At 36.9% G+C, this 20000-nt stretch overlaps 2 protein-coding genes and 3 long non-coding RNA genes across 19 annotated transcripts in view; 3 read left to right on the top strand and 2 right to left on the bottom strand.

The window, feature by feature from the left end:
• The window catches only part of LOC148718301 (serine/threonine-protein kinase Nek11-like), a 7719-nt gene extending 7443 nt beyond the window's left edge, over positions 1–276 (top strand). For both annotated transcript variants that reach the window (XM_088744025.1, XM_088744026.1), the window contains exon 6: positions 1–276. This exon is cut by the window's left edge. Coding sequence is in view for 1 of the 2 variants with exons in the window: in XM_088744026.1 (XP_088600152.1) it covers positions 1–19 (19 nt within the window). In the remaining variant the exon portion in view is untranslated.
• Positions 1–2120, top strand: part of LOC148718302 (uncharacterized) — a 2186-nt gene extending 66 nt beyond the window's left edge. The window contains exons 1-8 of one of the 2 annotated variants that reach the window (XR_015994970.1): positions 1–74; positions 549–617; positions 977–1004; positions 1313–1398; positions 1505–1588; positions 1693–1747; positions 1916–1971; positions 2102–2120. The exon at positions 1–74 is cut by the window's left edge and continues 66 nt beyond it. This is a non-coding gene — a long non-coding RNA (uncharacterized LOC148718302). Of the gene's footprint in view, positions 75–409; positions 618–976; positions 1005–1312; positions 1399–1504; positions 1589–1692; positions 1748–1884; positions 1972–2101 lie in introns of those variants that run through there. The other variant, XR_015994972.1, reaches the window with a different exon arrangement.
• LOC148718303 (uncharacterized) lies at positions 1070–3476 on the bottom strand. Its single transcript, XR_015994975.1, has 2 exons — positions 3345–3476; positions 1070–1574 (listed from the first exon to the last, which is right to left on the bottom strand). It is a non-coding gene; the product is annotated as an uncharacterized LOC148718303 (long non-coding RNA).
• A 1933-nt stretch (positions 3477–5409) lies between these two features.
• LOC148718304 (uncharacterized) overlaps positions 5410–20000 on the top strand; it is a 17154-nt gene continuing 2563 nt past the window's right edge. Inside the window, exons 1-9 of one of the 10 annotated variants that reach the window (XM_088744013.1) lie at positions 5410–5445; positions 5715–5817; positions 6361–6418; positions 7109–7254; positions 7344–7398; positions 9444–9562; positions 10511–10780; positions 11668–11728; positions 11865–12300. In XM_088744013.1, coding sequence (XP_088600139.1) covers positions 9557–9562; positions 10511–10780; positions 11668–11728; positions 11865–12142 — 615 coding nt within the window. In that variant the 5' untranslated portion in view covers positions 5410–5445; positions 5715–5817; positions 6361–6418; ... (1 more) ...; positions 7344–7398; positions 9444–9556 and the 3' untranslated portion in view covers positions 12143–12300. Of the gene's footprint in view, positions 5446–5714; positions 5824–6280; positions 6419–7108; positions 7255–7343; positions 7448–9443; positions 9563–10309; positions 10404–10510; positions 10781–11667; positions 11729–11864; positions 13754–14906; positions 14959–20000 lie in introns of those variants that run through there. The other 9 variants (XM_088744014.1, XR_015994961.1, XM_088744021.1 and 6 more) reach the window with 9 other exon arrangements.
• On the bottom strand, positions 11415–17398 carry LOC148718305 (uncharacterized). Of its 4 annotated transcripts, XR_015994968.1 has the most exons (5): positions 16569–17398; positions 14705–14782; positions 14507–14561; positions 13039–13235; positions 12353–12823 (listed from the first exon to the last, which is right to left on the bottom strand). It is a non-coding gene; the product is annotated as an uncharacterized LOC148718305 (long non-coding RNA). The 4 variants fall into 4 exon arrangements; XR_015994969.1 differs by lacking the exon at positions 14507–14561 and having other exon boundaries at positions 14651–14782; XR_015994967.1 differs by lacking the exons at positions 14507–14561; positions 14705–14782; positions 16569–17398 and adding an exon at positions 11415–12299 and having other exon boundaries at positions 12679–12823; positions 13039–13174.

Raw genomic sequence — 20000 nt, forward strand, 5'->3', positions numbered from 1 at the left:
TATGGCAGCCTACTTTTAGATTATTCTAACAGTGAAGTGTAAGCTGAATGATGCAGAAAAGTTTACTCACTCAGGTAATTTAAATCTTGTAAATTAAGTGTGTAGAAGTGTTTAGGTCTTCTCGCACGAATTGTTCATGTTATTGTCACTTTTAAGACTCAGACACCCATTTCTCTGCAGTCGGGTATTCTGTAGCATATTTCCTTTCCATTTTTGGCTCCACAAAGGTATGTTTTGATCAAGTTTGGAATAAAAAAACCATCACCCTTCAAGGGACAGGATGCCATTTTGAATCTGTCCAAGTAGTTCGGCATACTCTTGCCTTTGTACCACCCCCCAAATATACATACACCGTGACTTTGAACAGGTAAACTTATTGGAGAGGGGAAGAAAAAGTGTTTAATCCAGGTTTAATGCACTAATTAATGTATAACAAAGTGAGTGAGTGATTTGTAATTGAAATTTGCCTCCAAACTCTAAACCCATAGCATGACTTATGTCATACCATGAGGTTAAAATGATGAACCGTAAATTTATCTGTTTACCAGCTGTTTTGCAGAAGAAACATCTGGACAGGTATCACACTCATGTTAGATGTGGATTCTCAAAAATCTGAGGTAAGTTGTGGTGTTCCCACTAAAAGAGATCTGTAGATTACGTTCGATTGAAATGATGAATAATTATACAAATTAAAGTTATTTCAAAATGCTTTTGCTCTAGAGCAGCCCACAACAAAGTCTATATGATTGTACATCTAACATATCAAATAACCTTACTACTCAATTTGTTCATGAATTTATTATAGCAACTTACTGAAGATCTGAGAACAAACAAACTTCAACTTGATGACAAAGGAGCTTTAATAGCATAGCACTGGAGGTTTGTACTCTGATAGTTGTAGGTTAACGACATTTAACCCTTTGCACCCCAAAATTAATTTTGGTATTCTCTGCATTCTTCTGTACTTTATTTACAGTATTGACAATCAGGACCTTCTTAATTTGGTGATTATTTCCTTTATTCTTATGCCTTCTATATCTTATTTAAATTAGAAACCAGTTACTCTATCTAAGGGGTTAAAGAGTTAAAACATAATATTTTATTGCTTTGTAAATAAAATCTTAAAACGTTGATTATGTACACAAACTGTGGTTGAGAATGAAATTCCAGTTAAGAGAAAAGATGCAGCAGCATGGGATTAGTAGAGTGTTACTTGTTACCAGTTATATCATCCCTTTAATTTTGAGTTTTATCTTCAGAAAGTAAGGAATAATTAACAACATAAGTTGTGTTGATTCCTCTCTTTGAGCAGAGTACTTCTTCTGGAGAATTGCTGCCATCAGCTCATGAACTGTCACCAATGGAAGAGTTCTTTGTCGTGCCTCAGTTGGAGAAACTGTAAGTTACTAGTTTGTTTGTTAAGGTCCCTATTTTTCCTTCATTTAAATTTAATGCATGAAGTTTGATTCTAATGTGATCACTATTTTGAATTCATGATTTGCAGACCACCATTGTCCCTCGTTTCGGTTTGGATGTTCTCCAGGCAGACTTTGGGCAGATGCTGGATCCTAAGGCTGTGGAGCAGAAGGTAAATGGTTTCAAAAAAGAGTTTAGTTGATTATTCCTTTGGTTTAGTTCACTGTGAATCAGAGCTCAATTGTTTATTCTGTTTTCTGTGTTTACTTTATACAGACAGTAAACATCACAAATCATACAAAGGGAAAAATCACGTGCATGTGGATGAAAGGTGAAAACTTGTACTTTTTAGGTCATTAACAATTGTTGTTTGCCTATCTCTAGTTTGAGACCTATAATTTAAATTGCAAATAAATGTTACATTGTGATTTCTTCTTGTGTTATGTTTTGCTCCTTTTTGTCTGATAGACACAACAAGGAATATTTTCTGTTTCCCCAGATGAAGCAGACATCCTCCCTCTAAAGCCTGCATCATTCCGAGTGACATTTAGACCAGTAAGTTATTTGATACTGTCAGTAAACACCGTCTATGCTTCTTTCATGCACTTGGACTTGGTTCATTTTTGCCTTTACTGTCTGATTCTGTTTACAGTTCAATTTGTAATTCTAATTTTTTTTTTAATAGAATGCTGCTAATCAGGTTTTTAGTGCTGACCTGGAGTGTTATACATTTTATAAGGTGAGGGATTTATTTCCTGTGCTGGTGTACCTGTTAAGAAGCCTAAATTTTTTCCAAGCTCATAACAACCATTTATTTATTTGTCATGAATTCAAGGTTTCTGATTCAAATTGTTGATTTTGAGATAGCAAACTGCAGTTCTAGTTCAGTACCCATATAACTGATTTTCATTTGATAAATAGAATTTACTCCTTGTTTCCTTTGTACTTGCTTCAAACACTTCACACTTCAGCAATGGAAGTTATCACTCAGAATGAAGAAATGCATGTCCTTGCTATTACTTTTTATTGCAATTTTCCAGGGGATTATTCCCTTAAATACACACCCCCCTCCCTCCGCTTCTGTCGAGAAGGGGACACCCATGGTGTCACAATCAGAGGCTAGGAATTGTGGTAAAAAATCTTATTCTTTGTCAGGCAATTAACTTGAGAGTTCTGATAGTGTCATTAAGATGTTTTTTGACGTTTAATTCTCTGCCTATCAGGTGAAGTATGCCCTTGATATTGAGTCACACCAATAGTTATTATAATATTATTTGTATTTTGGAACAGAGTATGAGAGATTATCGACTGGTTGAAGTGTCCTCCCTGGTGTCTTTCGCTCAGTGCTACAGGTTTGTGCTGAAATTAACTTTAATAAGTAATTTGAACTGAACTCTGTTTATGGTTAGATTCAACGATACGGGGCTTTAGTTCTGTTTTTGTTTCCATATTCTGTTAATAGCTTAAGTGTTTTGATGTTACATCTAGAATTTTCATTGATGAAACATCAATGAATCCAAGTTCCTTGTTTCACCGAAAAAAATTGATTGGATTTTATTTTTAGGACTCACATTTGCAATGCGGACTGAATCATTTATCCCCAGAAGTCAATGGGATGTACAACAGCTGGTAAGTGATAATTTAGCCATTCACACCAAAGCTAAAACACACGTTAAAGCTGTTTTTTCAAGCATGGTTTGATATGTTTTCCCCATTGAAGATTCTCAAACTGATTATTCAGGTCAACCTAATTTTAAGAAAACATTTTGCTTGTGTAAATGGGACAAATGCTTCACTACACTACCCTTGTTAGAATAATGCTGTTCCTAAACTAATGGATAGAAACAGTTTTAGTCCACCATAATGTATTACTAGGTGGTGCCAGTATGATTGTATTCTGTTAGTTGACAAAGCATATGATTACTAACTTGTCCCTTTTTTGGAATGTTTAGGTCTTTCCAGCCACTACTGTGGATGGCATGTCCTACAGAACACTGCTGTTGACCAGCAATGGGCAGAATCCGATCCATTTTGCATTTGATGACAATCTGTTAAGGTAGTTACAAAACAAATTGTAAGATTTTATCTTTATTTTTCTACCTTGGGTCTGGAACAAGTATGGTTGAAACTAGAGGAGAAATAAGTTATAGCAGTCTGTAAGAAACCAATGGAAGTGGGAACCTTAGCAAAAATTAAATTAAATAATAACTTCTTACCAATCAAGCATAAGGGCTGTACTGGGAAAGATTCACCTGAGGTTGTGACAGTACAGCCGAGCCCAGCAAAGTGTGTACAAAAATAACAGCGGGCCAATAATTCCTGGTGTGGCTTTAGAACAAGTGAGGTTAGTCAGTAGTTTAGTGTGTGGTAATCATACCACACTGCTTATTTTGAATTTGCAGGCTTTTGCAAACAAAAATACATGGCTTATGACACAGCAATACATACAATCAAATGCAATTTTTGTCTAGCAAGTGACATTTATTTTGTAACATGTGATATATGAAACTTTGTACTGAGTACTTTACAACTTTGTTTGGGAAATAAGCCTTGTTGGATCAGCAGAGATTCCATCTCTAAAACTCAATAATCAGGTTGTAATCTAAGGACATTTTCGATTGAACCATTACTCTTTGATTTGAATCCATAATGGCATGGTTATCAATTATGAACAGCTCCTTGTTATATTTTGACTAAGATTTACCAATCCATTAGTTACTGCTTTGAAATCAATCTTAATTTAAGTATCTCTGTTGTTTTAATAAGAGTAAAAAGTTCATGTTGAGTGGAAAACCAGGTGATTTGTTATATCTGATTGTAAATTTTTGGGGTTTTACAGGGAACTGTTCATTTCAAACCAACCTGTTTAGGTACAGCATCAACAAGGCTGTTTGAGGTCAAGAACGCTTCCAGGATTGCACTGAGGTGTGTTCCATGTTCTCAACCTTCCTAAGTGTCAAACTAAGGCCACCTTCCCTTTCCCCATCAATTAAAATTTATCATTTTTCCTAGAATGAGGAATCTAGTAATGTCAGTCCCTTTTATCATGAACCCCTGGCTCAGGAGATCTGGGCAACCGGCAACCACTCCCTGTGTACCTGACATAAAATAAATTATCCTTATACATCCTTATCCATAAGAATATTAATGATTACTGATATGTGACGATCAATTCAAAACTTCAATGTCCCCTCCCTCCCTACAGAATAACCATCATCTGAATGGAAGCGGAAGCGGTAGCGGGTTGAACCTTGCATGACTGGGGTGGGTGGGAAATTTGTAGAGATGTGTCCAGTCTCTCCAGCAGAATACAAGTGTTATATCCTTAAATATCAATGTATTTAAGGTAAATACTTCACAAGGTTTTATAGCTTGGCCAATGTGCAGAAAGCCATGGTCACTGTTTTTTTCTTGAGAAAAAAATGGGCACATTTGAACCCTTTTTTTTTTTCCCTTCTCAGGAATTTGAAGAAACCAGTTATCAAAAGTTCAAATGTCAGGGGTTGGGGGGGGAAAGGGGCAGAGATGCTGAAGCTTTGAATTGATTGATGCAGTACTGTAATATAATGTAATTGTAATGTCAACAAACCTTATTTTACCCATCAGGTTTGCATGGAAAACCCTGGACCTCACTTAAAAAGTCTTAGCATTGATCCCTCTAAAGGAATCATTCTACCCAATGAAACTCGGGTGGGCATTTTAAGTGTACTGCAAATTTTTTTCTAAATTGTTAATTGTCTTTTAGGATCCCCTGTAAATTGTTACAGGGTCTTTAGTAAAACAAAACATTTTTGATGGTATACTGGTCTTATATACACGTCAGTTATTCTCATAAATTATATCTTCAATCAGGTTTTACATATTTGATAGAATTAATTGTTACACTGTCATAAGCCCTGTGTTGTAAATAATTCCTTATTATCTTACATTATAGGCTCACAGCATCAGCTTTAACTCTCGTAAAGAAGAAAAATAGGTGATTAAGACAAAACTCACTGTCAAAGGATTGCAGGCAGATGCCCAGCAACAGTAAGGATTGTCATTTTCCTATCACAAGTTAATTTAATTATAATGCAACCATTCATTTTTTAAGGTAATTATTTGTTGCATGTGAATCTATGTATTACCAACTGAAGGGACTCAATTGCATTGTTCTCTGTTTGCAATATTTGTGAACTGAATGTTTCTCTGTATATTCTTCTTGTATCTGCACTTGTGTTTATTAATTCCTTTGACAACTGCTCACTGGTATGTGATCTTTATTTAAAATGTATTTTGTTCGTATTCTTTTATTTCAGGTATCATTTACTCCACAGAATCCTGGTTTATACTCAGTGGATTATCTGGAAGTTATAGCTCTTGGAGCTACCAATTGTTCAGTTATAAAATGCACTGGAATAGGTAAAGGTAGTGATATGTTTGTGCTTTCATAGGCTCTAACAGCTCATAAACTCAGAAGACTAGTATAAAATGATTAAATAAATTATATATTCAGAGAAATGTCATCATTTGATGTTTATCATAAGGATGTGTTTAATTTATTTTAGGGTGACTTGAAAGGCTTTATAAGGTAGTCCATGCATAGAAAAAAGTTGAGATGGCAAAAATTACATTTGCCTAAAAGTAATGGAGTCTCTAATTGGCCACAGAATTGTTTATAATGGGGTTGAGGTTCTGAGAGCCCAGTGTCATAGACCTGAGTACCCCTCCACTCTTTCTTCAGTCAACAGTAATCTCACATCAATCATGGACATTGTGAACCACACTTGCTCTCTAATCAAGGAAGTTCCTGTTGAAAAATGTTCAAGTTTTTCTTAATTTCAATCTGTTCTTTAGGGCCTGAAGTTGGTCTTGACTCTGACTATCTTGATATGGGAGTTGTAGAATCTAGCAAGTTTTCAGCTAAAAGTTTCAAGGTTGTTAACAATTCAGATGTTCCTGCAGCTTTTCAGGTCAAACACTTCTGGATTTACTCTCTTTATTTAACAATTATTCATGAAAGGTAAATAATTGTTTTGGTGTAATTGTTCAGTTACTTCCAAAAGAAATTGGTTATCTCCTTCAGGAACATTACTTCATTTTCCCTTGGTGCAAGGTCAGCTCCTTTGAGCACTTAATCATGTTTAACTTAGTGTTTTCTATGATATCTGGGAGATTAACAAGTTCCATGATAAGGGAATGACATCACCATAAGACTAGTACTAGAGAAAAAAGATCAAGTCCAATTTGATAATTAGTTAATTATGAGCAAAAATAACCAAAAAAATATTCACTGAGTCCCTGTTGCCTTTGAAATCTTTTGAAAATCTGGTAATCTATCTGGTGCTTATTATGTAAGCATAATTGCTATGGATAAAGGTCACTTATCTTAAGAAATTCCCATGTTTACAAAGTTTAACAGATGCTTCCACCTTCAGAATGCAAAAAAAATCAGCTCATGTCTTTTGTTAGATGGTTTTTCCCTCCGACCTGTTTTTCACCTCTGGCTAAGTCCATTGGAGGGAGATCGCTATAGGGCTACTTATAATTATAATTTACAGATAAACTACAGGTCTCGTTTTCCGATTGGTGTCATATTCTTCATAATGGCAGTGTTATGGAAAAGAAATTGTTTTAGATAATATCAACAGATAAACCTTTAGCTTAAACACTTAATTGTTTGTTCTTATGTAATAATTTTTGCTTTTGTTAGCTCATAATTGATTGTAGTCAAAGTGTCTTCAAGCTGGAATCAACTTGTGGTCTGTTACCTGGCAAGGGTTCCCAGGGCATAATTGTACGCTTTTCTCCAACAAATCCAATTACTACAGGAGACTAACTTGTCTTGTGCAAAACCAGGTCAGTGTTAGTATTAAACTGGTAATATTTTCTGTTAGTTTAAACTGTAATCTTCCTAAAAAAAATTTGTATTCATCTGATTTTTTCAGGATCCATTGTTTGTTGATTTGTTTGGGACTTGTCATACAGAACAAGTGAAACCAGGTACATTCAATGTCAATGTTGATAATCCACTCCATCTTTAATACCCATGGTGAGTAACCAACTAAGACAGAATTTTTCCCTACAATATCAATACTATCAAGCAGAAAAGCAGGGGAATGTTAGTTGATCCACAACTAAATTATCAGTAGTAACATAATAAGAACTGTATGGCGGGCAGTAAAGAGAATTACTAAAACTAGATATTGGAAATGGAATGGTTAATGTTTGAACAATTGCAATTGACTTTGAATTAATTCAAATGAGCATGAAACTCAGTCTTACATTTCTCCATCATATTTACTTTACGTGATATGACTATCACGACAAAATGGACGCACTAGTTAACGACAAACGAAGCTACGAAGAACTCAAACGTGACCCAACTCCTGCCCTTCAACGCAAACTCAACAGTAAACTACTGACACTCAAGAAAACGAACGCCTTTGACAACCAACGGTACTATCGACTGAGGTGCTCGGTACCACAGCCACCGAAACTCTACGGTTTGCCGAAACTACACAAACCTGGTTTCCCGATGCGACCTATTGTTTCTTTCTGTGGCTCTCCCACATACCAACTATCCAAGTACCTGACGACAATACTACAACCGCTAACCGACAAATCCAGACATAAACTACAATCCACTGAAGACTTCATTAACGCTACCAAGACTGTTCAGATACCTGACGACTACAAACTAGTGTCATTTGATGTGAAATCACTGTTCACAAGTATTCCACTTCAATTAGCATTACAATGCACTGAGATTGCAATCCGAAAATCTACCGAACCACTACCGCTACCGACAGACGACATCATGGACTTGTTAAACATTTGCCTAACGTCTACTTACTTTCAGTACAACGGTAAACACTACAAACAGTTACACGGCACTGCCATGGGGTCTCCAGTTTCTGTTGTTATAGCAGAAATTGTGATGCAGAACATCGAGGAACGCGCCCTTTCGACTTGCCGACAAACGATACCGCTTTGGTTACGTTACGTTGACGACACATTCACCGCCGTTCGATACGACGAAATTGACGCATTCCACAACCACCTTAACGAACAAAACACTGACATACAGTTTACCAGAGAAGTCGAAGAAAATGGCAAACTTCCTTTTCTAGACTGCCTGGTAAGCCACAACGACAACTCATTACGAACGACAGTTTACAGGAAACCGACACACACCGACAGATTACTAGACGAGTCATCCTACAACCCTACATCACACAAAGCCACAACTATCAGAACTCTAACACGACGCGCACAACTAGTATGTGACTCGACAGACACCTTATCCGACGAGAACAAATACCTTCACCGTGTTTTTACGAAGAACAACTACAACAACGACTTCATCCGACGAAACACTCACCGACCCACTACCACTACCGAAACAAACGACACCGCAACCCCTACGACTACAGCAACCATACCGTACATAAAAGGTATGTCTGAAAACATCTCGCGCATCTTACTACCCTTCAATATCCGCGTCGCCCACAAACCCATCACCACACTACGTCAGTTACTAACCAACGTTAAAGACAAAGACGAACCGAGGAACAGACAGGGAACGATTTATAAGATTTCCGACTGCCAAGCCTCCTACATCGGTGAGACTGGCAGAAACCTCACAACAAGACTGACTGAACACAGACGGGCGACGAGGAAAGGTGATGTCAGCAATCACATTGCTGAACACCATCGACTTACCAACCACAACATTGACTGGGACTCTGCGCAATGCCTAACCTACAGCACTGACTATTTTCAACGACTGACTCTGGAAAGCTGGTTTACTAACTTAGAACAGACTCCCCTAAACAGATGTCAACAACTACCCGCCCCATACAAACGACTCATTCACGACATAAACATCACAAACGACCGAAAAAGAACAACCTAGCTTTACCGACAGACCGAAACAGACCAATCACGAACGACTTACGTCACTTGAGTCTTACAGCCAATAACATCACGGCAAAACCAACCGATCATTTCACACGAACTGGACTCTGATGATGACTTCCGCACAGGTTGTCGAAACGTCAGTCACTGCCACCGACAACAGTCCTTCTCAGGACTACACTCACCCGGATGATCAGACTACACCTTCATATTTACTTTATGATAACAAGTAGGCTTCTGGATGGAGGTACTAGACAATTACCATAATATGTATCATGAAAAAATCAAAGGCTCCTTAGAGCAACCTCATGGTATGAACTTTTGGTGCCCTTGACGTAACCTGCGATCTGGCTTTCTTTGGAAAGTTTTTTTGATCGTGGGCAACACGTGCTGGCCCAATTATTGTGTTTGTACTTTGTAAGCGTCTTGATGGAGAAAAATTGTCGTAAATTGTGAATTTGTGAAGAATTAGTTAAGATACCAGCAGCTACAAGATAAAATCAACGAAGTTTGGTGTTAACCAATTTGCAGTAAGCTTAAGCTCACTTCATATTTGCGGTGTTTAGGTCTTCACGCACAAAATTTACAAGGAAATATGCAGCAGCAAGAGGGGAGAATTAACCTTCAGATCTTGAGAGTTAAAGTTTTTAAGATATTTAGGCTTCGATTTTGTTCAGAAGAGTTCATACACGATTTACTCAGTTGATAAAATAAAATAAAAGACAATTCTGTGTTTCAAAAGATTTGTACATTGTACAGGTGGAAGAACAATAGGACACGTAGTCCCCAACTAGGTTCATCCACCTAAACCCAACCCACCCATCCCACCCCGGGGAAGGACATCCATCACACAGTAATCTTGTGCGTCTCCTACCCCTCCTGCAGGAGATGGGACCTCCATTAATTTTATTTGTCCCTATCTGAGAAGACTAGAATATCTAACCACTTCTTGATGTTATAGAAGGGAAGCATAATTCTTCTCAATTATTTTAAGACCTTGAGTGTTGGTCCGGCCGTGGCTTGAACCCTCGACCTCCCACACAACTGTCCAGCGCTCTATCCATTGAGCTAACTGGGAGGCGGTCAGTGTAAGTGGCACCAAGCTTTTGTAACCATCCGGTCAGTCTTAAAAGATCGATATGATGATGATTTGTTGACAGAAATATTGATAATGGCTCTATCTTTTTTCTTTAAGGAAGCGGGGGAGTTTACAGTGATATTACATGATGTACTTGAAGCCCACAAAGCAGTCATGAATTATAAGTTGTCAATGGATGAAGAAAAAAATTCAATTTCTAGGTTATGCACTCCTTATAACACGTTTTTGTTACATTGCAATGCTGTGGACTTTGGTGATGTCCTTCACAGAGTCAAAACATGTTTAATCACGGACAGTAATGTCAAAGACATGCTTCAAATTTCGCAACAGTTTTTTGTCACTGGAAAGCCAAAGACACAGCTAGAGGTGAGAAATTAAAGAGCTGTCTAGAGGTTACAAACATTATAAGGTCAACATCAAGGTTTTAAGTTTTTCAACACGCTAAGTCGGGAAATTCAATACTCTGAAAGTATCAGCTTGTTTATCAAAGGCTTTAAAAAATTCTTCTTTGAATTTTTAGTTTATAAATATATTCTTTGCTAAGCTATATACACACCTTTTCTTTTTTTTTTTTTTCTTTCTTTTTCTCTTTAACTTAATCTAAATTTTCATTCAGCACCTTTGATTTGTATGGTTTATCCTCTAGTTAAATAAGGAAGCCTATACTTAGTAAGCCCCCAGCTTCTAATCGGCTTCCTTGCTGTTACCTAGCTCTTCAGTTCCTTTGATTTTGAAGTTAATTTAGTTAGAATAGTTCATTTTATCTTTGATGTATCATAAATTTTGTATTCGGTTAATTTTTTTACTGGTAATGGCAAACTAAAATGAATGAATGAACGAATGAACAATGATGATCATTAATTATAGTAGAAAACATATTTATGAAATGCTTTAGGTATGAAATAATCCCTAACCCTTTAATTTGACCCTTACATGTGATTACCATCTAATTTCTCCTTACAGTATCACCCTGAATCACACGTTAAGGTCATGAGAATAGAGGAAATGATCACCATCTTTATTGTTAAAAAAATTCTCCTTGTAAGCACCTTAGGAAATGTATAGAGAACAGTATGGAGAATATGCAGGTGTAAAGGATTAGTAGTGGTGACTTTTATTAGTATAGACACTGACTAAAGTTGTCCTTCAGTCATGTAATTGAGCTAATTAAAAGTGTTACTGTAAACTTCAAGAATGAAATGGTTAATTCATTAATTTGTTAATTCAAACATTGCATGAAACATTTCTTCCAGCAACAAATTCTTCAGCTGATGGTTGGAAACAGAACAGTGCTCTGCTCCACAGAGAGAGAAGGTAGGTCACCCTTAAAATCAACTGAGTTTCATCATATCACGAACTTTACAGCACAAGTATTAACTATTGTCTAAACTTGCAACTTTTTTTACATTGCTCCTTTTCACATATCTTTCTAATTCTTCTGTGAACACAGATGGTCAATACTCACTATCTGAGAAAACAGTTGATACGTTCCTGGAGCAAGATGTGCCAGTAGATGTGCTTGATGACCTGGTACTAAAACAATCTCCAGAGCACAGGAACCCCAATCCTCCTCTATCTCATTCATTTTCACAAGAATCGTTCACGCAGGTAATTTTAAACATTGAGAAACTAGCTCTGAAATTCAGAGAATCCCTTCACTGGCTTCAGAAAATTCATATTTGTTTGGTCCTTTGCATCAATGGGAATGGTCTAGTAGAGGGGTTTTGAGGTTGAAATAAGTGGGGAAAAAGAGGTAAGAGGGATTAAAAGAGTCGCTGTCAGGCTCTGCAGCTTCTCTTGTGGCTATGTTGCCCAATCATGGAGTGGCATTGGTGTCCACAGAAGCTGCAGGTTTATGTTCCAGTTTTCCCACAAAATGGCAAACCTTAAACAGTGAATGAAATATCTGCAGTGCTCTGTTTGTAAAGGTAACTCATATAGGGTAATTGCTTTATTAAAATCTTAATGTATTGCCTGCTAAGGCGAGGGCAATCAAACACTAGAAAATATACACAATGTACACCATAAAACAAGAGAGAGGCAGGACTGGGGAGGAAAACGGTTGATCAAGGGTTGGTTAAGAACCTATCATCTATTATATGGCCACAATCCACAAATAGGATATTGGCTGCAGATGCCATCTTTGGTTTAAAATGCAAAATAGTACACTCGATTCCATATTCTTAACCTCACTCAAAGTGAATAATTATGGTGAACTTGTCACATAAAATTTCACTGTTTGAAAGCAAATATTGTCTTCTTACCAAAATATTCTCAAAATTTTATGCTTATCTCTTGATTAGTTGCAAGAAATGCTGTTCCAGCCCTAGATCCAGGGTTGTACATTTCACCACTGATATCCAGATATAATGTGGATGTCTGACAACCCAAATCTTCAAGAACCAGGATCTATACATGCAATAAAATAAGGCAATTAAAAAGGTTATATTATCTTCAGTCTTAATTATTAAGATATAGGTCTGACCCGAAAATACTTCTTTTAAATCCCCTAAGGAAATGCTCAATATGAAGAACTCATAATTACCGTTAGTATTATTAATGTTTTTTGAAGGTAGGCATCTTAACTCTATCAGGGTGAACATACACAGCTGTATTAATAGTACCTCTTCCAAAAGTTTCTTTCTGTGTCTATCAATTAGTTTTCTTTTCTGCTCCTCCGTGAGTTCTGATACTTTGACATTTAATTCTTTATTAACTTTTGCAGAATCCACAAACTTTTTTTTCTCCATGTCACTTCTTTCTCACCACTTTTCAGATGCTTTCTTATTCTTCTGTTGGTAGGTAAGACCTTTACATTCATCTGCAACTCAGTAAAAGAACATATATGATTCATGAAAAATATATGACCAAGTGCACTAATCACATGCATTGATGTCAGTCAAGACCACATTACAGCCACATAACACTTACTGATTACTAAATTAAAGATCAGTCATTTCCCAACAATGAGCTATCAACACATTGATGATTCAAAATAATTATAAATTGTATTGTGATCTGCAATAAAGCCTACATTTGACCACTTGAAAAATGTCAAGGTATCAATGAAAGGCCTGTTTCCTTTCCAAAACTTCATGCAAGCTAGAGCAGTTCTGAAAAGAATGTCTGAGTGAGAAAACAATTACTTTTATAGGCTACAATAACACAAATCAAAACCATTGTTCCTAATATTAATAGCTATGATGTCAAGCAGTAACAATACTTAATCATGACATTACGCATTATACAACATAATGGGTTGTATGCAACTGACATTACTTACAACCCATTATACAGGTTTTAGTCATTTGTCAGGCAGTGCTGGATCAACTTGTATTGGTATGTATGTATACACGTATTTGTCCTGAGACCTCCTCCTATCTGGAAGAGAGTCTAGAGTAGACATACAGGATAGCCCCTTCAGTGTTGTAAACACTGGTATCAATGGGGGTCCTGTTTACCACCCATCCCACCCCAAGGGAGGACATCCATCACACAGTATTCTGGTGCGTGAGAAATTAACGTCTCCTGCCCCTAACGCTGCAGGAGACAGAACCTCCATTTCATTGTCCCTATCCAAGAAAACTAGAATATCTAAACATTTCTTTATGTTATAGAAAGGTAGCATATCTTTCTCAACTATTTTAAGCCCCTGAGTGTTGGTCCGGCCGGGGCTCGAACCCTTGACCTCCTGCACAAACATTGTGCATTTACAAGAACTCATAACCATTACATTAAACAGTAAACTTTGAATTAATTTGAGAAATTTGTGATCCTTACAGTGTTGCTATCGATTTACATGTGAGTATAGTGTACATAAAAACAAACATGAAACCAAAAACTCAGGTTTGACAAGGAATGTAGATAATAGCTGGAAGCCAGGGGAAAATAGGCAGCTGTGCACTTGATTTTCCAGGCTGGAAAACTATCTAGGGTCTTAACAATCTGTAGTAATGGATTGTTATAAACCTGTCTGTGAACTGTCAATTTCCGTCTTTTAACGATATCGTCTTTATCCCTGCTTTAAAAAGTATTTGAATCCAGGGCCATACCTACAGCTGTATTTAATGCTAATTCCTACTTATAACTTACATTAAGCCACAACTGACTGCACCTATACAATGTAGTAAGTATGGATAAAACAGGACTGAAATGAAAAATAATGACAATATCAGCATTGTAAGAAAATGACTGAGTATCTGTAAATCAAATATATTTTCCTTCTAATACAAGTACCTGTTTTAAAGAATTCAGCACAAAATAAATTGTAAGAATTTGGTCCTTAGACACCTTTGAATCTTTTTAATGTGGCATCTGCAGAAGAAGATGATACTTGTGGCCTTTTTCTTTTCTGATTCCCGACCAGTTCTGCAAAAATCATTCAGTGTAAGTGTTATATTACTCATTATGCTAAAATTAGTAATAATTATCACTGATGACAGCTGAATAAACATGCATAAACTATTTTTAATTATATTAATTTTGATCAAAGACCATAAAAGTGTTATCATGAGGAAAAAGGAAGAGGAGAGGAGAAAGAGGAGGTATGCATCAGAACTATTGAGAAATACTGCAATAATGCCTTGCCACTAGTTACAGTATTCGTACATGCTTGAATATAGTATCTAATATGCTTTAGACAACAGACAGAGGGAGCAGAGTTGGCGTAGTGGTGAGAGTGCTCGCCTTCCACCAATGTGTTCTGGGTATTATTCCTGGACCCTGCATCGTAAGTGGATTGAGTTAGTTGGTTCTCTACTCTGCTCTGAGAGGTTTTTCTCCGGGTACTCCAGTTTTCCCCTCTCCTCAAAAACCATAATCATTTGAATTTACCTCATTTACAGTTTCTTTGGATTTATACACAACCCCACAGGCTGTTCAGCTCTAAACACTATCGTGTCTAAATAAAGGTGTTATTATCAGGGGTTTCAATAACAATACTTATAAGCGGCCACTGAAGGTCTAATTGACAGCTGTGACCACTAAAATCACTTTTTATTTTCACTAATGAAATCCAAACAGATGGCAGGAAGAGGTCCTACAGGTACCGGTAGACCGCCGGTAACCGCTCTTTATGGAAACTCCTTTATCATTATTATTATTATTATTATTATTATTATTATTATTATTATTAGACCTACAACAGACACCCTCTACTTCTTCCTAACCTAGGATAAACCGAACCTTGCTTTGACAAAATGAGCTTGTGGGTTTGCATAATAAAAACACTAATAATAATAATACAACTATCTTAAATTCGTACAGTTGTAGTCAAACAAAACAAAACAAAACAAATAAAAAAAATTTTATTCATTAATTACAAATTATAATTTCATGTTGGCTTCCACCCGCATGTAGAAGAGCCTAATCGAGACAGGAAGTGACACGCAAGTTTATTGGAAAAGACGAAAAATATTTTACAAACAATACCAGCTGTTGCCAAATTTAATTATGGTATCAGTCAAAAATATTATTATGATACAAGTGTAAGACGGCCAAAATGGTCGACGTAAGAACAAAAGATCCGAGGGAAGATTTACAAGTTTATTACACAGCAAATAAATGCAACTGTACAATAAAAAAAACGGGAACGAGTGACACTAAACAATAAATAAGAAAACAAAGTTCCAATGAGCCAAATGATGTAGCAAGATTAAAATGACTTAGGAAAAAGTACTTAACAGTAAAAGATAACCTACAGACAGAAATAATTCAGTAAAGAAAGGAAACAAACAAAGTACTTGAAAACAGGAAATTGTGTGACAGAAACTATCAAAAATAGTGATTGCTACACCAGGCATGAATTCAACAAAGATTACAAGCTAGGCTTAATATTACAACTTGAGCTAATACAGTATAAAACAGTGAAAGGAGAAAATGAAATTACTAGTGTAATGAACCCATAATTTGGTTCTGAAAACACAGGAATCATAGCAACAATGAATTGGAAGCAGGTAAGCAAAATATTACAGCTGCTAAACGAAAACAATTGAAGTTCATATAGCAGAGAAAATAAATAAGATACAGTAGTAAGATAAAAAGAGTATGTGGCTAAACTAAGCAAATTCTAACCCGAAAATCACTACAAAAATACAATGGAAACAACTACATGCTAAGCTTAGGGCTCAAACAAACATAAAATACTGAAACATACCAAAAGCTAGTATAGCTTAGAATCCGCTTTAAAGACACTCTCAGGAAGGCAACAAATCAACTGAACTCACCGAGCAAACAGTTGTAACTTATAGTAAAATACAGGAAAAGGTAAAAATAACTTAAAACCAAATTTGGGCTAGGAGCGATTAATTAAACAGGAATTACATAAGGGAAATCGGCAACTAAACAGGAATTACATAAGGGAAATCGGCAATTAAACAGGAATTACATAAGGGAAATCGGCAGTTAAAGGAATAATACAATTAACACATTACTAACAGAATTAACACATTACTAACAAATCGCTAAAATTCCATAAAATAGAATAAACAGAACAAACATGTTTTAAGTAGGAAATAAGCCTAAGTGACTCTGTCACACAAGAATGGCACCGTGGATAACACAGAAAGTAAAAGTCAAATCGTGTTTCAGAGCTGTCTAAATTTTAATTAATTGGTGCATAATTTCGGTGACGGCCAATGTAGTCATCAGATTTCAATAAAACTTCCGCTTTAATTTATTGGATGTTCTCTTTGCATATGATCTTCTTATGTTTTTAATGTTTTCAAATAAAAACCTTAAATTTTAGAAATCGATGGATTACCTTGAAATGCAAATACACATGTATGATGAACGTGAATGATCTTGAGCTTGAGTAATTAAAGCAGACTTAACTGTCTGATAGTATAGAAACTGTACCTCATCACGATCTAAATAACATCCAATTAACTTTAAGCGTTAGGCTATTATTGACATATAAATGCATCTACGATGTATACGAATTGCTAGTTTTGTTTGATTTGTGGAATTATTGAGATAAAATGCGGCACAACCTGGTATAAAGCTACAGCCGAGGTTAACCAAATGATTTAATAAGCTTACCTGGACTTGTGCCTTCGTCAAACCAGTGTCCGTTGACGCTTTTAAAACCATCTCCTTGTACATGGTTGCCGTTCCAACCATCCCTCCTGCAAAAAACCGCTCTAAAATACCTCTCTGTTCATCTGAGATACGAGTACGTTTCGCCAATGTATTTCCTCACGAAGAAAAACCACTTTCTCGCTGAAGGCTTACCAGACGGCATGTTGTGGAATTTGTTACTCGCGGGCGAACGTGGATTATTCCATAAAGCGATTTCATTGGCTGCTCCAGACAATGCCTCAAATAAGCGGCATAAGACGGCTCAGATGGCCCAGACGATCATTTCACTTGGGTACTACCCACATTCTCAATTGAGAAATACCAGGTGTTACGCTATGAGAAAATGTGACACGGGTGCTTCAAACTGGCATTTTCGTTTACTGATAAAATGAGTTGCAGAGAAAAGATGTGAACTCTGCAACAGCATTGCTTGTCGTTCTCCTCATAGGGATATCTACAGCTCGTTCATAGCTATAGTAAGAGTACACTGTGACTTCAACAGACGATCCAGAAAACAGGAAACAGTAATTATACCTCTTCTTGCCTGTTCAAGGCGGATTGAGAGCAATTGGGCATTCATTCCGCATCAGCCACGCTCTATAATGTTTCGTCATATAATGCATTGCTAGCTTTGGACCCGACCTTATTTGAGGGGGATAGATCACTATTTGGCTACCTTCTTGGAAAAGAATACTAAATAACTAACTAGTTGAGTTGATTTTTCAAAGCCACTGTTTCCAAAATGCAAGTATTTGATGTAGGTTTACCGACTCGCAGTCGAGTCTGCGGTGTCAGCTGGTGCAGTGATTACTCGAAGCGTTTCTTGAGTTCCGAGCTACGTAGAAATGGTTTTATTTCCAGATGTGAGCTTTTTTCGGACTGCTGCCGGGAAAAGGTGCGTGCGAAAAATATGAACGTGCTCTGTGAGTCGTAGTCTTACAACCGGCACGAGTAACTTAACAAGGCACAGAAGCCTCTGGAGAAGAAGTAGTCTAAATATAAAGATTTCGAACGTTGGCTTTTACAAATATTTCAGCGACAGTTGTGGTTTTGCAGGTTGACCCTTATAAAACTTCCTTTAAATAAACAAATATTCGAACACAACACTTTTCTTTGTCGCACATCTGCAGTGATGTATTATGGGCTATGCCCTTTGCAGATCTTTCGCTTTTTTTTATACCTAAAATGAGCTTTATCGATATCCCCCGAAGTACCATAAACATTCAATTATGATACATTAAATTATGATAGGAGTTAGATAACTGTTTGCTCCTGTTTCGTATATGTAACAGACGACCTTAGTTCTTGAAACCACTTGCTTCATAGTCCAATTTTTTATTTTTGCGTTTTATCTCAGTAGTCCTCATTTGGAATTAATTAGCGTTATTCTGCACGTGAGAATCATGTTTCTGAACTAGCAACATTGCGCTTACATTTGGTTCACGGTTCGGTTATATCCTCGGAGACCCAGGGGCTGAGTCGATTTCAAGTATGGGCATGAAGAGCCCCTGGGGACATTGCCTTACAAGACTAGTTCTAAACGGTCGCAGTCGTTCTGCCATCTGATTGGCGCCAGAAAATCTTTGTGTTTTTCTGCCCTATCAGAGTAAGGTGTACTTTAGAAACCTTTCGTGTGTTTTAACACGGACATATATCCTGGTAGCTCAGTTGCTCGCTATGTTTGTTTGGACCGTGCGACGGAGATTTGCTTGAAGTGAAAAGTTTCCGTCTCAACAAACAATGTAAGAGAAATCGATCATATTGTCCGCGAAAATTTTTTCCAGAAATTATACTGAATAGTATCACAGCTATCACTAGAGAACGTGTTTTCAAGTTTGCGAGGTTTGTATACAACACGATGGTTGCAGTCATTGATATGTCGCTTTAAACGTTAGACGAGATTTAAGCTTAAATCTTTCTAGATTTTTTACATAATTTGCTATGACTGAAACTTTGCCAATCCCGTGAAGTTATTTCGTCGCACGGGCCACGCAGGTATGTCGAGCAACTGGTACTAGCGTATCTTTCCGTGCGTGCCAAAATCTAATCCAATCTACGCTTGAAAAAAAAGAAAAGCTAAGCGTGGAAACTGTTGTTTATTAGATGTGGGTAGATGACCCTGTACTACTAAGCTGACATTTGCAATAAAGCAAACCCGCCCTTTCCATCCAATATTTCTTGGTCTTTGGTTTTGTTTTTCCCATTGAAAGCAGCATCGGATCGATTCCCAATGATCAAAGGTATTTAACTTGTTCTTCAACAATCGACAGAAGAGGTGAAATGACAATGACCAAGGGACTAGAAGAGAATCCGTGGTCTTCCCAGCTCAAGAATTTCAACACTGTAGGCAGCAGTTGAAAGATTAAACTCTTTCCAAACCACTCCGGTACCTGCCCGAAAACATCTCTCCTCACGATGTTCTCGTTAATAATTTTTTGTGAAGGTGTAGTCTGATCGTCCGGGTGAGTGTAGTCCTGAGAAGGACTGTTGTCGGCGGTAGTGACTGACG

The sequence above is a fragment of the Stylophora pistillata genome, chromosome 13 (genome assembly GCF_964205215.1).
Source record: "Stylophora pistillata chromosome 13, jaStyPist1.2, whole genome shotgun sequence".
NCBI lineage: Eukaryota > Metazoa > Cnidaria > Anthozoa > Scleractinia > Pocilloporidae > Stylophora > Stylophora pistillata.